Source organism: Melanotaenia boesemani, chromosome 12 (assembly GCF_017639745.1).
Source record: "Melanotaenia boesemani isolate fMelBoe1 chromosome 12, fMelBoe1.pri, whole genome shotgun sequence".
NCBI classification, from domain to species: Eukaryota; Metazoa; Chordata; class Actinopteri; order Atheriniformes; family Melanotaeniidae; genus Melanotaenia; species Melanotaenia boesemani.
The window spans coordinates 11,577,916-11,596,891 of record NC_055693.1 but is presented as its reverse complement, the minus strand read 5'-3'; the positions used below and the strand labels follow the sequence as shown (position 1 = coordinate 11,596,891).

General features: G+C 37.1%; 2 protein-coding genes across 3 annotated transcripts; both read right to left on the bottom strand.

Moving 5' to 3' along the window:
- Positions 1-1,705: 1,705 nt before the first annotated feature.
- Positions 1,706-7,485, bottom strand: gpr18 (G protein-coupled receptor 18). Of its 2 annotated transcripts, XM_042002627.1 has the most exons (3): positions 7,370-7,485; positions 6,601-6,641; positions 1,706-4,799 (listed from the first exon to the last, which is right to left on the bottom strand). In XM_042002627.1, exon 3 carries the CDS (start codon positions 4,796-4,798, stop codon positions 3,779-3,781), a length of 1,020 nt encoding a protein of 339 aa, XP_041858561.1. In that variant the 5' UTR covers position 4,799; positions 6,601-6,641; positions 7,370-7,485; the 3' UTR covers positions 1,706-3,778. The 2 variants fall into 2 exon arrangements, with proteins under 2 accessions (XP_041858561.1, XP_041858562.1); XM_042002628.1 differs by lacking the exon at positions 6,601-6,641 and having other exon boundaries at positions 7,370-7,484.
- Positions 7,486-14,985: 7,500 nt separating this feature from the next.
- On the bottom strand, positions 14,986-18,480 carry gpr183a (G protein-coupled receptor 183a). The gene is made up of 2 exons (XM_042000822.1): positions 18,194-18,480; positions 14,986-16,334 (listed from the first exon to the last, which is right to left on the bottom strand). Exon 2 carries the CDS (start codon positions 16,309-16,311, stop codon positions 15,178-15,180), a length of 1,134 nt encoding a protein of 377 aa, XP_041856756.1. The 5' UTR covers positions 16,312-16,334; positions 18,194-18,480; the 3' UTR covers positions 14,986-15,177.
- Between the last annotated feature and the right edge of the window lie 496 nt (positions 18,481-18,976).

Genomic DNA, 18,976 nt, shown 5'->3' with positions numbered 1-18,976 from the left:
CGTATTAAAGTGCCCTGAGAGAAACACTAAATGATGTAAATGCAGGCAGCTGCTTGCTGCTAATGCCGTACAGTAGACGAGGAGGCCCAGCTGAGATTGGATGTGTACTGTATCTATATAACATTATAGGCTGTCTTTCATGTCCTTGTGATCTCTAATGGGAACAATATGAAGCGTAATGGTATGGTTAAAGTGTTGGGAACAGTGCTTTAGTCAAAACTGCAGCATACTCAGTTTGTGCTGTTTATTTGAATTATTTATCAGCACTATTATATTATTTTTCCATTTAGTTTAACTGTTAGTGTTTAGGCTTATTTGGCGATTTGCATCTATGATCACTTTGTCTAGCTTTTTTTTGCCAACTTGCTTTCTTCCACTCAGCATTGTAGCACACGTAAGCCTGGTGTTTAGATGAGCTCCTAAAAGTCTCTCCATGTGTAACCCCCTGGCAACTGCAGACGTATACCTCCAGGAGGAGAAAGAAGTACCCCAAGTTGGGAATAATTGCTGCAAGCTGTCTATATTTCTTCATCAAACTCTCTTTTTTTAAACTCAAATGGGTCATTTGTCCCAAGTCTGCTTCTGCATTCATAATATAACCAAATAACCAAGCACAAATAAACATATGAGACACAAACTCTTGAAAAGCACTTTTAATCAAGATAAAGATAAATAGCCCAACAAAGCATGATTTGGAAAACGAATGCAGCAACACTGTCTCTGATCATCATTTGATGGTGCGCTGACACGCAAACTCTATTAAGCTGTCTTCAAATATGCAAAAATGATATGATTTTACAATGATTACATATTCACTTCCCCAGCTGGCTGGCTCCAAGCGTCTCCATTTGTCATCGACTATTGTGTCCAATTATATGATTAGCTTTGAACACTCCAGCACTTCGAGAGCTCTCGTGTGTTCTGCCGCGCAGAGTGATTCACAAACAAAGTCATTACAACATGTATTCACACATATCAAATAACAAAACAGATGGCCACTGCGCCTGCCGCCTGATTTGTTTTCCACACAAGTGGAAGAAAAAAAAGTATTTTGTGTGAGCTGTGTTTAATGCTGACTTTTTTCTTTTTTTTTTATTCCCAAAGAAGAGCAGCTGGCTGTCGCGCTGTTAGATCAGTTCCTATGAAAGACAATCTTGTTTTCATTAATTTCTCTACAACAAAGGCACTTGTTGGGAAGATTTAGAATTACAGTGAGTAAAGCTTCCGGATAATTCATCACAGGGACTTGACAGGAAACTTAATTGTTTTAAATGCCAGTTTCTGTGAGCAGTGTGGCTGGTTTTTCTTTGATGTCTAACAGGTGGGACAGATCGACGACCCTCTGATGTTGCAAACGACCTTTGACTTCTTGGTTATAAATCCACTTGTAGTCCACCAACCAATAAACCTATCACTATATGATGGACTGCAGTTGCCAATATTCCATGTGCGATGGGAATCTTGTAGTCTGCCTCTTCTTATTTAACACAGTGTAAATCTACCCTCTATGTCATACAGAGTGGCCACGTCTTCACCTGTGACGACCATACGGATTCTTTATTTAGAGTTTCCTATTCAGACATGTTGCATTACTTTGTCTTTGTATGACTGGACCTGCTTGTTGTTTTCCTCTTTCAAATGAAGAGAGTTGCTGTAAAATGTTGTGATGAGAGAGAAGTATTAAAATCAGACCTTTAAAGGAATCTCACAGTACTGTGCATTTTATTTAGTTCTGTTTACCATTGATCAGACAGTTCTGAGGGCTGCTTTATTACATAAGGTTGGAACACAAGGTCAACAACTGTCCAACTGAAAGAAATACAACAGTGAACCAGTTACATTGAGTTATGTTGTATGTAGGTACTGCCGTGTTGTTACGTTGCGTCTATGGTACAATACACACCAATAATGAAAGCAAAAATGCATTTTCATTTCAAGAAATAATAAAAATGACACAGACAAGATAGAAACAAAAACAAACTGAAGGCACAAAGAAATTAAAAATTGTTTTTGCAAAACATATAAACATGTTTTGTGTTTAGTGAAGTTAAATGTTTTGTCCTCTGAAATGGTGTGTTGTGTTTTGTTTTCTTTGCTGCTTTGTGTGTTACAAACTGTTTTCTTTTCGGGTTTGTTTTTGTATTTGGAGAAATCTTTTCATCTGTTTTTAAAATATTGTCACATTTTGTGTAATGTTTTTGGACTTCATGGTGTCCTGTATTTGCTGAATTCATGATCTGTTTTCTGTGTTGTTGTGTTTGCAGAAATGTTGCTGTGATGAGTGAATTGTTTCCGTTTTAGAATTTAGGTTGTATTTTCTAATTTGCTGTTGCTTTTTATATATATATATGTATATATATATATACATATATATATATATATATATATTTAACTTAGTTTTCTAAAGTGTGTTTAATGAAATGTTGTTGTAATCCATATTTTTTTCACTTCATGCTGGTCACATGTTGAAGAAAAAAAAAATGTTGTGATTAAGTATTTACAAGAGAGCCTCACATTAAAAGTTTTTGCATTTTTGTCATTTACAGCCTCTTCTCTGTGACATGACTGCCACACATTCAGCTCTGACTCATTACTTCTCTCTTATTTGAGGAATACATTAAGATTAAATTGCATTTTATACCTGCAGCAGAGGCCTGACACTGAAATGTCCCTGCGCTGAAAAGGTTTTCTGTTTAAAGGTTACGGTTGCAGTAAATCTTGTAAATAGCCTCTCTGACATCTCTTGAGCATGTTACTGTAAATGCACTCCAAGCAACTGAATCATTTAACATCTAATCAATACTATTCACATTGCACCATAAACACATTTTAGTCAGATTCATGGTTGAGGAAGATGTAAAGATTGTTGTTAACTGGAAAAACTGGGATTTTGTTTTCATAGTGCCACTTGTAAGGTGCGTAAGTACAAAAACAACACAAAGAACTATATCAGAAGAAAGTGTAAAAGACAAAATTCACTTTAACAAAGTTTTTAAAAAGCACTGGGCTGTTAAGCTCTGGCTGTTAGATTGTATCTAGCTGTGCCATGCTGCCATCACCTGGTCAATACATTTACAGCAACCTTTAGAAGGCCTGTGGTGTGTTTTGTAATTATGTCCTTCTTTAAGAGGTTAGTCTTAACTCTACATAATAAAATGGCTGCACTCAGACAAATGTGGTGGATTTGCACCGCATGTGCATGACATCATGAATCACCGATGGTCTCATATGCTAATTTCGTCTATGTGGAACTTAGAGGCAGAGCTTCAAATGTGGCTGACTGACTAACAAATGAAACAACGTGGAAGAACACACCACTGCTTCCTGTGGAGGCTATGAGGCCTTTCATGCTTCTCAGCTGGCGCACTCAGAGGGTTGAAAAGAGTTTCAATTGTTATGCACAACAGAAACAGACGCTAAGATACTGTGGGCTGTTTTTTATTTAATGATTAGGAGGTTTATTTTCACCTGCATGTATCACACCTGAGCCACAGACACCCGTGCTTTGTGTACCAGAGAAAAGATGCATGCAAAACATCTCAAGTCTCATGGGTGAGTCAATCAGCTCTGAACACAGATGTTTTTTGCCACAACAGCAGCACTCCCATACTGCGAGTGTAAATTACACCTTGAAAATTAATTGCAATTTTTGGATCCTTTTGATAATTAACTCTGAAAAGTACACAGTGATGCATTCAGCCTTACATTGTGCCAAAGCATGCACAGTAGGCACAGTATCGGCTCAGTACAGTATCAGAGAGCTGCTTGGAATGAAGTTTCATATCATAGCGCTGGTCAGATTGCTCATTGATCTGACACTACCAGTGTGTGTGTGCCTACTCTTTCGTCTTACGCTTCGTAGGTAGTTCCTGTACAGAATCACACTGATCACCCTGTCTTGGAATTGCTTGGAGACAATATAATATAGAATGATATCCAAGACTGTGCTTAGATTCATCAGGAATGTGGTGAAGACTGCCCATGTGCTGAACCCCCCATCTTCATCATCCCGCAGCAAACGAAACACCAAACACACATGAAAAGGCACAAAACATACCAACACTTGGATAATGAGGGTGATGATGATCCGGATAGACTTCTCCTTCACTTTAGGTTTGAGTTTAGAGGTGCGTCCATGGATTAGATTGTCTACAATGACAATGTAGCAGCCGATCATTATACATATGGGCACCAGGAAGAAGAAGATGAGTCTCACAAAGTTTACAGGATTGTCATGACGCATGTAGATGATGTCCTGCATCTTGAGGCAGGTGGTGAAGTTAGAGCTTTGGTCAGGGTCTTTTTCAGTGAAAAACAATGGCATTGTGCTGCCGAACGTCATGATCCACACCCCCAGACTACCCACCACAGCTTTTGGGACATTCCTCAACTCCTTGCCATGTTTTGGCTGCACGATGGCCATGTAGCGGTCAGCGCTGATCAGAGCAAACAACCACAGAGCCATGCAGGGGTAAAAAATGGTGAGAGCTGCACTGATTCGGCAGAAAATGTCACCAAAAGGCCAGTAGTCCTGGTAGAGGTAGACCATCCTGAAAGGAAGCAGCAGGATGTAGGTGAGGTCCACCACCGCCACGTTTATCATGTAGACAGTGACAGAGTTCCGCTTCTTAGTGGTCAGCGCAAACACCCATATTGCAGTGATGTTTACTATGACTCCGATGATGAAGATGAAGGCGTAGAAAACCAAGCCCACTATGCGGTACTCCATCGACCCCTGTTCTGGCCTCACAGTGCCAGATTCCACTGACATATTGGAGAAATTTAGATCCAACTGCATACTGAAAAAAGCACAGCAAGACACTTGTTTTTTTCCATTGAATTGTACATTCCATACATAGTTATTAGGTTTATATGTCCTTTCTTATTGCCTTACAACGGCTTTAATAATTGGAATAATTTTCTTTTAAATCTTTTAGCTATCATATTCAATAAGAAACAGTGAACACTACATATCAGATGTTGAAATTGAGACATTTGATAATTTTCAGAATAATAAATGCTCATTATAAAATTTAATGCTAGCAAAAAGTATTTAAAAAAAAGCTATGACTGGTCAGTAAACGACTAGAAAGGTTGTGTAATGCGAAAGAAAAGTGCAGTGCAGAATGTAAAAGACTCAAAACATTGTCTTGCAACATCTACAGCACAAAATGTCATCATGCGAGTCAGGAAATCCAGAAAAATCTATTTTTACAAATCTGATCAGCGTTATTTTTTGTAGTCCTCAGGCGGATTCAGCATGTTTTTGTAATGAAAATAACTGCAAGAGTTCGGAGGCACTTCATAAACCCACTGACAGTGAAAACAAACATAAAAACGAAAGAAAAATAGAAATGCTTCCAAACTTTTAGGCAATAACGAATCCAAACTGGACTGAGGTGAATTTAAACAAAGAAAATAAAAGTCCTGTTTTTTGTTTTATTTAGTTTTTCTTTTTGTTCCATGGATGGTTTATCTACTTGCTTAAAACAAACCTTGACAGGGTGATGTTTTAGCTCAACTAGCTGAATGGCAGCCACATATACTAGAGGCCCAGGTTCAAATCCAGGCCTGGAGCCTTTTGCTGCATTTAAAAAAATTAAAACAATGAATTTACTCTGTCTCAGCATCTGATGTGCTGTATCAATCTTTCGCTGAATAGAGAATGCACACAGACGTCATCAACACACTGAATTGTGGGACAAATGACCATTTTGGGTGTACCTACTGTTTGTTTACATCAGTTCAGCAATGACGCTCCTCTTTTAAATCTCTGTTTTATCCTGAATTTCTAACGAGTACTTCATCTGTTAATTTTTTTTCTTTGAGCTGTGTCCTTGGCTGCAGCAGCAGCTTTGTGATCATTGCACATAAAGGAAATTAACCAGGAAATTTAGAAGGAAAATTAACAAGGAAATTTTCATCCTTTGTTTCCATCTTGGTGCAGTGCTTTAAATATGCTGGATAAACACATCCCAGAGAACAGCAGACTGCTGCACAAACTTTTCCTGGTTTTGGCTGACTGGCTTTGAATATAACGGATAGTTTGGCGACAGTTAGACTCGCAGGTTTTCATCCATCTGATTGTAAAATGGCTGCATGAACACTGAATGATTGGTAGTTTTTAAATTTATCACAGTTATAAGAACTTACGCAAAACACAAGGTAAACACCCACTTCTGAGACTGAAACAGGTGACAACACATCCTAACCTCAACTTCATTTACTGCTCAGCAGGTTGTAACTAATTTATGAACAATTAGTGTTTCTGCTTCGCAACAACTCGTCACTTTTCTTGTGTGCTTAATGCGATAAGGGCTTTTCTTTTCAACGTGTTTTAGACATATTTTTCATACAGTTTAGTGAGAAATCTAAAAGTGTAAACATAAACAGTAGCCGGGTGCCTCCAAAATGGCGGAGAAAGCTATGGTCACGTCACATGCACGTTGTCTATAAAGGAATTTAAGTCATTTGCTATATATATATATATATATATATATATATATATATATATATATATATATATATATACTTAATTAAATTTTTTTTTTACAAAAAATGTTAAATTTCTGTTTATTTATTGAAGAGTGTATTACTTACTTATGTGAAAGTAATCCCTCATTAATCCAAATAAGTGAAATCTAAGAACAAAAAGAACAAAGAAACTTTAGAAAACTACATTAAAGTAGGGTTTTCTTGAAAAACCTGATTCTGTTTCTGAGTTAAACAGAAAAAAATGTGTCTGGACCAATCAGGTTTCCAACGGAAACACTGATAGCTAGAGGCTGCCTCTAAATATGGAAATATTATCATGAAACCGCTGGTTGAAGTTTTGAATACATATTTTTAGCAGTTGAGCAGCTGTTCTACAGGAAACAGGGGAAGACAAGCAGACCATGTCTACATATGTGGATTTTATCTGAAGCTACTTTCTTAAAAGAAAACAGACAACAAAGAAACTAGACGATAAACAGATGAAAATTTAATATATGGAATAACTCACCTGTGATAATTGTAAAAGTATTGAAGACATATTTGTATTACAGAAAAACTGGTCTCCTTTCTTCAGAATCAGAATTTATATGACTTCTGTGTTTAACTCTTAAGAAACACATTCATTTGTATTGTTCTTAATCCTCAGCAGTATATACTTGTAATTATGCTGTAAAAAAAACAACTGAACTAAACAATAACCCTTGAGATTCAGAACAAAACAAATATTTCTTTTAAATTAACAAGAACATCAACAAAACAACCCCACAATCAGCGGGTAGTTATAAAACATGTCTGCCAGCATCATGCTCTCCTACCAGCTTAAATGTGAACCAGATCAGGTAGCTTTGCCTGAACAATAAAATACTGCACTTACCACAGAAATCAGGCAAACATCTTGACAAGCTCATACCAACAGGTTTATGAAGTGAAAGTGAGTTCATGAAGATTTGTCTGAGCTGAGCTCTTACGGTAAAAATAGGGAAGTGAACACTGTGTCAAAATGTGATGTGGTGGCGAGACTGAATGCACTGTAAAGCCCCCATCACTTCCTGTGAGCTGTACTTTCTGCACTTTCACATTCCTTTACAGTATCTACGTAGTTGGAACAGAAAGGGCTACAGCTTTCCACAGTCTGCAATTACACCCCCTTAAAGAAAATGATGTGCCATTAGAAGTGGGAGTGTGTTTGGCAGGCAGAGAGATGGCAGATTTAGGGCGAGTTATTGATTGGAAAAGTGGGGTCTGTCACAGCACATTAGTTCTCAGGGGAGTAATCCACAGCAGGTTGCTGTGAGAAGCATCTGCTGCTGGAGAGAAGTAATTAAAAACAGGATGTTGAGGCAGTTGCCATATAAACAGGAAATAAGACGGTGGTAATAGACACTTCACGCTGATGCTGTGAGATGGTTTTTACACCACATCCACTTAATGGATGCAAAGCGCATACCTCAGGTGAAACGCTCAAGGTCAGTCTGGACCTGGATTGAATACAGATTAATGTGTGTGATTAATGTGTGTGTGAGCTGCTAACAACTATGAATTTGGACATTTGGCTCCAAGAACATTGTGTAATAAAAACTTCTCCCCTTGTTCTCCTAACTACTACTTTCCCTTCCTGTTATAGATCTTATGAAATAGGCAGCATACTTTCCCATGTCTTCCTATTTCTGCCTCTTGACTGACCGCTTCTGTTTCTGACCGCCATAAAACGCCGTTTCACCTTCACATTTGGATTTGATTATGCAGACTTCTCAGCTTCGGAGCCAAACTTTTTTTTCCCAAGTTGACCACAGGCATTGTATCGGAGTATTTTCAGAGCGGTGTTTGTATTATTCAGTCTAATTCTTATTCCTGGGAAATAATGATCCATCGGCTCGTCCTCTTGATGTGCCTCAAAAATCTCATACCAGATGGTACTTGGTGTTCATTGCAATATGTTGTTATGACAACAGTCTGTGTGATGTTTTCCTCTCTTTGATACTTGTCATGTGGTTGCCTCAGTAGAGTATTCCACTCTATGGAAAATCCTCTTAAAACCCACCTGTATAATAGGCAACATGAGTGTGTATAGTTATATTTGACTTAATAAGCATATCTAGACAGCAGCCAGCTGTGGATTTTTCATCTCCCATCTTAAATCATTAGTTTTTATTTCTTATATGTTAGTAAAAGTCAAAGTGCAACAGTAAAATGTTAATAAGAAGGTGAATAGATGTTCTCGTTGAAGTGCCTGTTACCTCTTTACCCTGTTTTACACTGTCCTCTAGAGGCTGACATGAAATATTACAGAACTATATCTTTCTCCAAAAAGGAGGAAGTAATTGCTCAATTATTTTGAGCCAGAGCCTTTGCATGCATTAGATTCACAGCAACTCTGAGTGTCCTTTGGGTGTAAACATGAGCATAAATAGGTTTTTTCTTTCAGGGGGTTACTTGCGTTTCACTAGTGTCAGCTGGGATAAACAACAGCAACAAGTGTGCATACAGAATTCATGGATGAACGAAATCCAGCAGAAATCAGCCCAGGTTAGCAGCGTAATAACTGACTTCTGAGGGCCAACAGATGTGTTACACAGGAAAAAAAAAACAAAAAAAAAAAAACGTGTGTAACGTATGTAACAAGAAATTCTTAGTGGATGTTTGGGAACAAAAGCTGCATTGTAAAGTTATTTGGAGAATCTAAATAATAAGGCTAAAAGACTTTTATTTACCTGCTGCTTGTCTCCTGTTTTCATATTTTCCTTTTTTTGGTCTTTCCTCGGTAGGCCACCTTAAAAACACATATTTTTAGCAAATTTTTTTCTGACTTCCAGCTCATTGCTTTCTGTCTGCATAGGGAGACCTTTACATTTCTATGAAAACTGCACTATGAATGATAAGAATGCCTTGATAAATAGATTTTGTATATAAACAAATTTTTAAGCACCCAAAGAATAAAAGTAAGATTTCTTTTAAAATGGCTAAATTTACAGTACGTATACCTCTGACAATTTGCCACACAAAGTTGAGTCCTTCATGGTTTCAGCCCATCCCTTAAAAAAAAAGAAAAGAAAAAAAGCACATCTCAAATCCCTAAAGACACGAGGCAACAGAAAGGAGGCGATAAAGCAGATGGCAATTATATGTGTGAAATACAGTGTTTATTGCAACACAGCAGCTAGACTATCAACAAGGGACACGTTTCAGAAAACAAATTAAAAAGAAAATAAAATGAAACATATGAAAAGGTCAAGATGCAACACATGTAATAATATACTGCTGTGTTTTAAGCCTGACAACCATAAAACATATTCCTAAATGATAGCTGGTCCAGTTTGCCAAGAAAGAAAAAGTGTTTTCCTTTGTTTAAATTCTTAGGGAAGTGAATGAGCAGGTTTGTGGAGAAATGGCATGAGCCAGGTGGTTCATTGTTTCATTTTCCTGTTTGTGTCTCACCTAACAACCACTTTCAGCTTGTAGTATTTCAGTACTGATGACAAGGTTTCAGTCTTGGTTTCTTTAAATCAACATCCCAAAACATCAACTTTTTTATCACCCTGATCAAAGAAAAACAGCTTGTAGGAAACTGTAATATTTGGTGTTTTGCATGAAAAACAACTAACAGATAAAGAAGACAGTTGGTGATTAACATTTATGGAGGGATTACCAGCCCCTAGGCCAAGTATTTGAACTGTGGTTTTTACCTTTGCACGAGATGTTTGCATAAACTCTACGTTAGGGTTCCTGGAACTGACAAATTGTTTTTGAGTATCTTTGTTTACCATTTTAACAAAGGACACTTGGTAGAGTTCTTAATCACTTCTCACTTCTTGCTCTCACGTGGCAGCAGTCCTTCTTCTTCTTCTTTCTTCTTCTTCTTTTTCTTCTTCTTCTTCTTCTTCTTCTTCTTATTATTATTATTATTATTATTATAAGTAGTAGTAGTAGTAGCAGCAGTAGTAGTAGTAGCAGTAGTAGATGTAGCTTTATCTTTATTCATTTCTCTGGTTTCAAATTATTTAATGCAAAGAGACTGCAGTTTACAGGTCAGTATTTGACAATAAGTTAACAGGCGGCATCTGTATTCTTAGTTTGTGTTTATACTGATAACATATGCACTACAAACAGACAGTATCAGACAACCGAACTACTTATTTCCTCTTTTTTGCTGTGATATAAATATCTGAGCCTTACAACAAAACAATAATGGTTCATTCATGTCAAATGTCAAATGTTGTTCTTACTCTCAAATGAAAGTCGCTTTGGATCAAAGCGTCTGCTAAATGACTGTAGAATAGAATACAATAGAATAGAAATGAATCCTAATGCTACATCTAGAATGAATGATTAGGAAAGGAAAATATTTTAGAGCCTGTGTTAGTAGACTGAGAGCTGTAGTGGCATCTTAACATTTTAAGTATAACATTATAAGTAAAATGGTTTTTGTTTGTCTATCAGTCTTCCTTTACGCATTTCAGTAAAGAGAATAGACACTAGGAGAAGTATTACAGTTTTTATAAAGCTCTTACTCAGGAGCTTGTAAAACTATTTTTGTTTACTGTGTGCATGTTTTTCTTTTGTGGTTTTGCTGAAGCCTTGCCTGTGGTAATTGTGTGCTGATGTCGTGACTTTTTTGCTTTTTTGCACTATTGGTTGTGTCTTGTTTCTCTGCCATCTGTCACGAAAAGCTCAGCAGATATCTAAATGTTCTGGATATAGTCTAAAAGTGATGTTTTAGGAATAACAGTTGAGATATTGCTGCTGTTTTCTTCTATTTGTCTGGCCAAAACTTACAACAAAGGCACAAGGTAAAATTTGTTATCAAGAGATTTAAATAAGTCATTTCAAGAAATAAATCCACCCTTTCAGACTGTGGAGGGAAATACTGAATTTAAAGGTCAAAATACAGAACTGACATACAATTTCTAGTCCAGTTCTTTCATCTCATAAAAGCATTGTCTAGTTTTTAGTTTTCTACTATTATACAATAGTTTGGTTTAAATTCCTGTTTTTTCTAACAAAAGTTAAACATATACAGTTATCTTTTTATGAGAAGTCAATGATTGTGTGTATTTGTGTGATTTAGTGTCACTTGATCTGGTATTGATTTCATGTATTTTAATGTAACCAGAAACAACATACAACAATATAGACTATGATGGTATATTTGGCCTCCATACATCCACTTTCCATACCTGCTTCATCCTTGTCATGGATGGGTGGAGCCAATCTTTGTTGCCATCGGGTGTGAGTTATCATTCCATCACAGGGCCAACGCAGAGAAAAACAAGACAAACACCCAATCACAGTCTCTCACTCCTAGTTCCCTTTAGAATAACCGTTTAACCTCATTTGCATGTTTTTTTTTTCCAGCTGAGGGAGGAAGAAAGAGCACCTGGTGAGAACCCAGCATTCACAGATGCACATACACAGACTCTAGCTGAGATTCAAACCAGGAATCTTCTATTCTAACTTCACAGCATTATGAAGAATTTTGTATCCATTAAAAAAAAAGTAAAGGATTTTGGTCAGGAAAAATCTAAGAATACATAGACATAGCACCTAAATGTAAAGGCATAAAAACAGACTTCATTAATAGTTATCAGATTCTTCAGTACATCTGGTGCAGACATACTGAAAAGTGGCAGTTCTTAGAAATTTGCAGAATGTTGGTATTAAGGTGAGAGTGTAACACTTGTGTGCAAAACATCCGCCTGTTTTTTCAGATTAGAGCTTTCATCTGTTCACATGGAGGTGGCCCTTTAAAAGCCACAAGCATCATTTAAATAGTCACCGCTTTTGTACTTCAAAGTGGTTACAATACTTTGACCTAAATAATAGTTTATTTGCTACATGCATATCTTAGTCCTTGATCAGCCACATGTTCCGCACTGCTGAATTAGAAAAGAATAAATTTAATAACTCATTAAATATTTAATTAAATAAAACAAATTGTAATAAATATGTTTTACCTGCATTTAAAGTGTAACTACACACCCTACTTTTTAAGTAACTCCACCCACTGCCGAATTTGAAAAATACCTAAAACTGCAAGGGTTGGGGTGCAAAGTCTGGGGGGGTTCAGTCAGGGGGCAGAGAGTGGACGGGTCGGGATACAGGGACACACAGGCAGAAATGATTGACAGACAGCAGGTCAGCTCACTAGTGATGGGATGTTCAGCTCTTTTCAGAGAGCCAGCTCTTTTGGCTCAGCTCCCAGAGAAGAGCCGGTTCTTTTGGCTCCCACATGGCTCTTAATTTAGCATCTTTTTTAGTCCCATAATTTACCTTAACTTCTCAAAAATTAATGAATTGCGTTTTGAAAACCCTTTTGTGTTCAGCATTTTTACGATACAAAACCACTTACTTTTGTTTACTATTTCAACAAAAATCTTACATTGCACAAATGAAAAAAAAAAAAAAAAAAAAAAAAAAATAGCAAACAGATCCACAAACAGAAGGAGAACCAAACAAACAGCAAAAGGAGAGAAAAAGAACAACAACAACAAAAAAAAAACACTGGGAGCTGATTCTCACTTGATGGGCGCTGGCTCCTCTGATTTACTACCAAGCATTGGTTCTTTAACGCATGGCACATCACTACAGCTCACTGGCAAGATGCAAAGTGAGATTCACTAACTACCTGCACCACACAACGGTCTTTGAGGTGGAAAACTTTTGCCCTTCTGAATCTCCTCAGCTTCACAAGAACTAGGTGGTCCTGAACCGTATCAGTCTGAGCCGTTAGCGCTGTTGTGCTGCCTGTCAGCAGCCCCAGCAGCTCTGGAAAGCTGTGGAGACTCGCGGCAGGTTGTGGCAGCTGCAGGAAGTGCCGCTGTAAGTTGGTGTTGCCACAATTTGAGCTGCTGACTGTTGCCAGATGAGAATCAGCAGGTAAAGAAAAAAGTCCAGTGTTACTTTCACACCCCTCAAAAGCACATATCCACCCCATTGCAAGAATATTTAATCAAAAACTCTGTGAAAGAATAGAAATCTGAAACCAGCAAATCTACACCATATTAGTTCACATCCATTTATATGTGTTGGTGGTTGTGGTTTTCTATGCCTGCAAGGCAAGGACCCATCTGTTTGCATCTGGACGGAGGGGGCTGTGGGGTTTTTAAAATTTTCGTATATGTAGATAACCTTATGTCACGGAAAACATAACCTGGTTTTACCCTGTAGAGGGAATTATAAACTAGTTTTTACCCACAAAATCCCGTTTTTAAAATAAACTGAAAAAATACTAATTTTATCAACAGTGTATGTTATTTTCATCATAATTAAGTAATTCTGTGTTGTTTACAGCTCAAAAACACATTTTTGGGTGCACTACCCCTTAAATAATTCCAATAGGTCAGAAATAAATTTGAACCAGAATTTTTTTCATGTCCTATGCTGATCACTATGGGTCTAATTCAACTTGAGAATGACAAAAGAAAACATGAAAACACTCTTGCGCTATTAAGATTATTTTTTGTTTTATTTAACATATGTTTGCATAAATTCTCAGCCATTAAGACCACCATAATCCTAAGTGCTTGAAGAGAACCCAGTTGGACTGCAACTGACCTATTTAAGATATGTACAGTACACGAAACATTCTACACACCATCAATTATTAATACAAATTCTAACAATGTCGCACAAAAGTTTTAAAAACTAACAGTAAAAAGAGAATGCTTCTTTAACAATCCTTGTATAGCTTTTATGTACAGACTAACTTTATTTTTTACTCAGTAAAGTCAAAATTAAAAATGTAACATAAAAAATTTAAAAATAAAAAAAAAAGCTTTTTAATTCATTTACTTTGGAGAATTTGCCACAGTTCCACAGTGAATTTGTCTGTCTCTGAGATTTCTGTCTCTTCAACCAGCATGTTGCATTCAGGACTCTGTGAGGTCCAGAACCTCTGAAGTATGTGATTTCTGTGGGACAGTGTTGCAGCTGCAGGAGAATATATTAAACTTTTGGTAGAGCTGCTACATCTCTAATGTAATTATATGGAAACAAGTAATGATGATTTTCAAAATCATGGATGTCATTGCAGCTGCCTCAGCTGACATCCAATTCCCCCCAAACAGCTCCATCTGCAAGTTAATGAATAAAACTGTATCATTGTCCAGACAAAGGAAATAAATGGTAGACCCAACAATAGTACTACTTTTCCAACCAGTCAGGGTGTATTAATTCCATATAAAGTTAGAGGAATAGTTCCACAATACATCTAATTTCCTGAGAAATTGTAGCTTGTGGAACTGAAACTTGAGGGGGGGAAAAGAAAGCAAAAACTAAGATTAAATCTAACCTATTTCCAGATTGAAACTCACATCAGAGCTACTTCTGCTTTAACATTTCATTTCCTACCTATCAGCTCCTGTTGGGTAGCTGAGACAGACATTTTTTTTCCTTACACAGATGCAAAAATCACTGATCTTATGTACAATTCAGAAATATTAACAAGCAAATGTGTAAACATAAGACATGTTGATTTTTCTTAAAAAAACAAAAAAAACAAAACACAATAGGTATTTTGTCAAAGTTTTTGAAAATCCTTGATTATGGAAAATAATCTGAGGCATTCCAGTGGATTAAGATAAATAGCTGCTAGTTGGCACAACTTGGTTTATTTGGCTCACTGTCCCATTGAAAATATGCTATACCTCTTGTCTGTGTGCTCTCGTCTTGCCTTGAATCTTGTGTTTATTCATGCCAGTGAGATCTCCGTTCTGAGAGCCTCTCAGTAGTTGTACCGACAAAAGAGCTGTTGAGTTGGATCTTGTTGCCATCAATGAAGTCCTTGGAGGAGCCTTCTGGTGATGTCCTCACTGCACTGGAGAAGGACATGCTGACCTGCATCTTCAGCAGCTTCAAGACTTTCCTTTTGTAGCCCTTACAGGCAAAAAAGTAGACAAATGGGTCCAAGCAAGAGTTGAGGTTCATCAGACACACTGTGATGTGCAACGACACCTGAAAGGCTGTTAGATCACTGCAGTCTGGGTTCGATACCAGCTTACGGATCATGTACTGCAGGAGGTCAATGTGATAGGGGGTGAAACAGATAAAAAACACCAGAGACACACAGCAGATCACACCAATGGCCTTGCGACTCCGACCAGACTTTTCTGTCAAATGGTTGGTCTTGGCTGTCTTGTGGAGTTTGGAGCATAAGACAGTATAACACACTGTGATGGTGAGTACAGGGATAACATAACCCAGGAATACAGCACCAATCAGAACAGTAGCAATATGGTCCACTTTTTCAAAGTTGGGGTATTCCATACAAGTGATGTAGCCATCAGGTTCCAAATTGGTCATAGGCATTCCAAGGAGAGGCAGAGTCTGTGCCAGAACAAGCATCCAGACAGCACAACAAATGTAACGCACGTTGCTGACTTTCCTGAGTCGGGCAAAACGCAGAGGCAAGACTACGGCGATAAAACGGTCCACGCTGAGGCAGGTCATGAAGTTAACTCCTGCATAGGTGTTGATGTAGAAGATGAGGCCTGAGATCTTACACATCACTTCTCCAAGAGGCCAATTGAAGCCCTGAGCATAATAGACTATCCTCACTGGTAGAGAGAGGGTGAAGAGGATATCAGAGACCACCAAGTTGAGAGAGTATAAAGTGGTGGAGTTGATCTTCTTCAGATTGGGACGGATGACATGGAGAGCGAGGCAGTTACCAAACAACCCCACGAAAAACACAATACAGTAGAAAAGAGGCATGAGGATGCGTGCATAATTCCGATGTGTGTATAGGGTATCACAGGTGGTATCATTAGACTCATTTGGGGTTGAGGTGGTGAGAGTCACAGGCACAGTGTCAGGATCCATCTTGATATTGTAGGAACCAATAACTGCAAAAAAGAAATAAAAAGAATACCACATTTAAATTTAGTTCAACATGGCACTGTGCCTTCTTTTGTCAGTTTAAGCATTTTACAGGAAATCAAAATCTAGGTATCACACTGTGGCCTTGTGTCGAAATGAAACTCAGACAAACGCATGCAAGCCTCCAGATTTAACACGTTGCTTTCAAAAAGGAAGTAAACGGAACAATGGTATTTCTCATGACTACTTTTTAAAACCTACTGACCTTAAAAGTACATTTGTTTTTTCCAAAGTTTTTAGTCTTTTACTCTTTCAGTATTTTCTGAATTTTGCATTTAGTCAAAAAAAATCTCATTAAAAATGGAATGAAACTGTTGACATGATATGTTATTACACATATAGATGGTCTTGTTTTTCTTTAAATAGAAAGAATTCTAAAACAAAGGAGGAATTATTTGGATTCCTTTCAAGCTGTTAACATTATGATGTGAAATTATAATGTCAAGCAAAATCTCAGCTGGTTGAAACTAATAGTTAAATCATAATGAGTTGATAAAAATAAACAAATGCTCTCTGGTTGTTTGTGTGGTGTGCAGTGCCATCTTGTGGATTTTCTTGAGCAAAACATTCTAAATGAACTTTGTCTTCATTTTACCAATCTCAGTTCAGCCAAGTGACAATATTAGTCAAGTAACAGAGTAGAAGGAAAAGTTCAGGATTTTGAACAAATCTGATCTGAACTGGTTTATCTGAAGCTGGGAAGTACACTTAAAACTATGTTTGGACAGATAAACAGTTTAAACATTTAGGCAGGACTTTAAACATTTTAATTAAAGGAAATTGGCATTTATATGAGAAATCTTTATGAGCGCACTCATTGATTCACTTCTTTTCCTTAAAATACAAAGCTTTGTTTTTTTTTTTATCACATTTTTAGCTGAAACTGACACAAAGGAAGACAATAAACAAAAAGCTAAACAGAGATCCTGAAAACAGTTGCTTAACTCTTATAATTGAAAAAAAAAAAAAAATCATAATAATAAAAAAAAACGAAAAACGTGATGTTAAAAGCTGGCCTTGTGTTTCAGGAAGTCTACTTCCCCGGGGTTTTGTAGTTTAGAATGAGGCAATGGAAAGTTGCATTGTTGGAACTGAATTATATTCTGCTCTAGTTATGTTCGCGTGTATGTTGCAAGAGAGAAACACATTTCCTGACATAATAACAGAACTGACACTTGCCGGTGGGGCAAAAGTGTGCAAAAAAGACACAATTTCTATAAATTGTTCCAAGAATTTGCAAAAATTTAAAGGTTTGATAAACATCTGTATTTAATCTTAATAAACACATATATTTACTGTTACTTTATATATATATATATATATATATATATATATATATATATATATATATATATATATATATATATATGTGTGTGTGTGTGTGTGTGTGTGTGTGTGTGTATAGGCTATAGGTAAATAGATAGATCTAGATGACCACAAGTTTTGCAGACAATTATTTTCAGGTGGACATGCATGTGTACTTTTAGCACCTGAGATGACAGTTCTATTTCTAAATCCAACATGGGAAAGATAGAAACATGTGTTTTTTAGAGGTGTCATAAGACGCCATATTCTTCTGTTTTTTTTTTCTTCTTCTTATCATTTTTTGCAAGAGTAGATGTTTTGTAAATATGTAAGTAAATATAAGTGGTAATACAATAAAGTCTCATTGGTACTTGCATGACTTGGAAACATTGCATTTTACTAAAATATTGTGAGCCAAACTGAAGCAACTGAAGCAGTCATTTTGCAGTCAATCACAGGACAAATATACAGCCAATTTCATGAATCTTTTAAAAAACATCAATTTGGAAGGAGCACTTACCTCACAGCTGTCCTACAGTTCTACCCAAAGTCTCATGGAACCAGATGGCATGAACACCTTTTTCAAAACTTTTTTGCTTTTACAAACGTTTCCCAACAGCACACCAGTCACGCTGCCCAGTGTGAATACAGCATGACATTCAAAAATCAAGATTAGTATCTACTGGAAGTAACCATAGTGACAAAATATCCTGTTGTAGCTCTCTCTCTCTCTCTCTCTCTTTGTTTGTATGTGTGCGTGTGTGCCTACCTCTCTCTCTCTCTGGTGCTAAACTGTTGTCAAATGCACTATCTCTCTTCAACCACTCTCAGAAAACCTTCTGCTTATGCAAATAAGAGACAAATGTTACGTGACGTTAAACGGTTGCATGCGTTATCCTTTCTGTGACTGATAAACTCAGGGGGGTTGATCAGATATGGGGAAATGAAAATCTAAGTTTCATACATTATGTAGTGTCATAGGTGCCCCGAGGGGAGGATGCGGCTTCAACAAAGCTCAGACTACCCAAAATATTTTCTCTTTTTCTTTGCTGTTTTACTAATGCACCTACATTGTTCTAAAATGTATTTTGTTAATATTGATATGTGAATTCCTCCCAGTTGCATCACATATCCGACATTCTGTGAAATTTACTTTCCTACACTTTATCAAAGAGTATCAAAGAGTAGTGAAAACGGGGAAATTCCCATTTGCCCCAGCAGGTATTGTGTTTTGCGGTGTTTCAGGCTCAGAATGACGTTTAGGGGACAATTCATCTCAACCTTTTTCTTTTAATGTCTGTGA

Excerpts from the sequence above, each read along its gene's own strand:
- gpr18 (XM_042002627.1), bottom strand. The coding sequence starts at position 4,798 with ATGCAGTTGGATCTAAATTTCTCCAATATGTCAGTGGAATCTGGCACT.
- gpr183a (XM_042000822.1), bottom strand. The coding sequence starts at position 16,311 with ATGGATCCTGACACTGTGCCTGTGACTCTCACCACCTCAACCCCAAAT.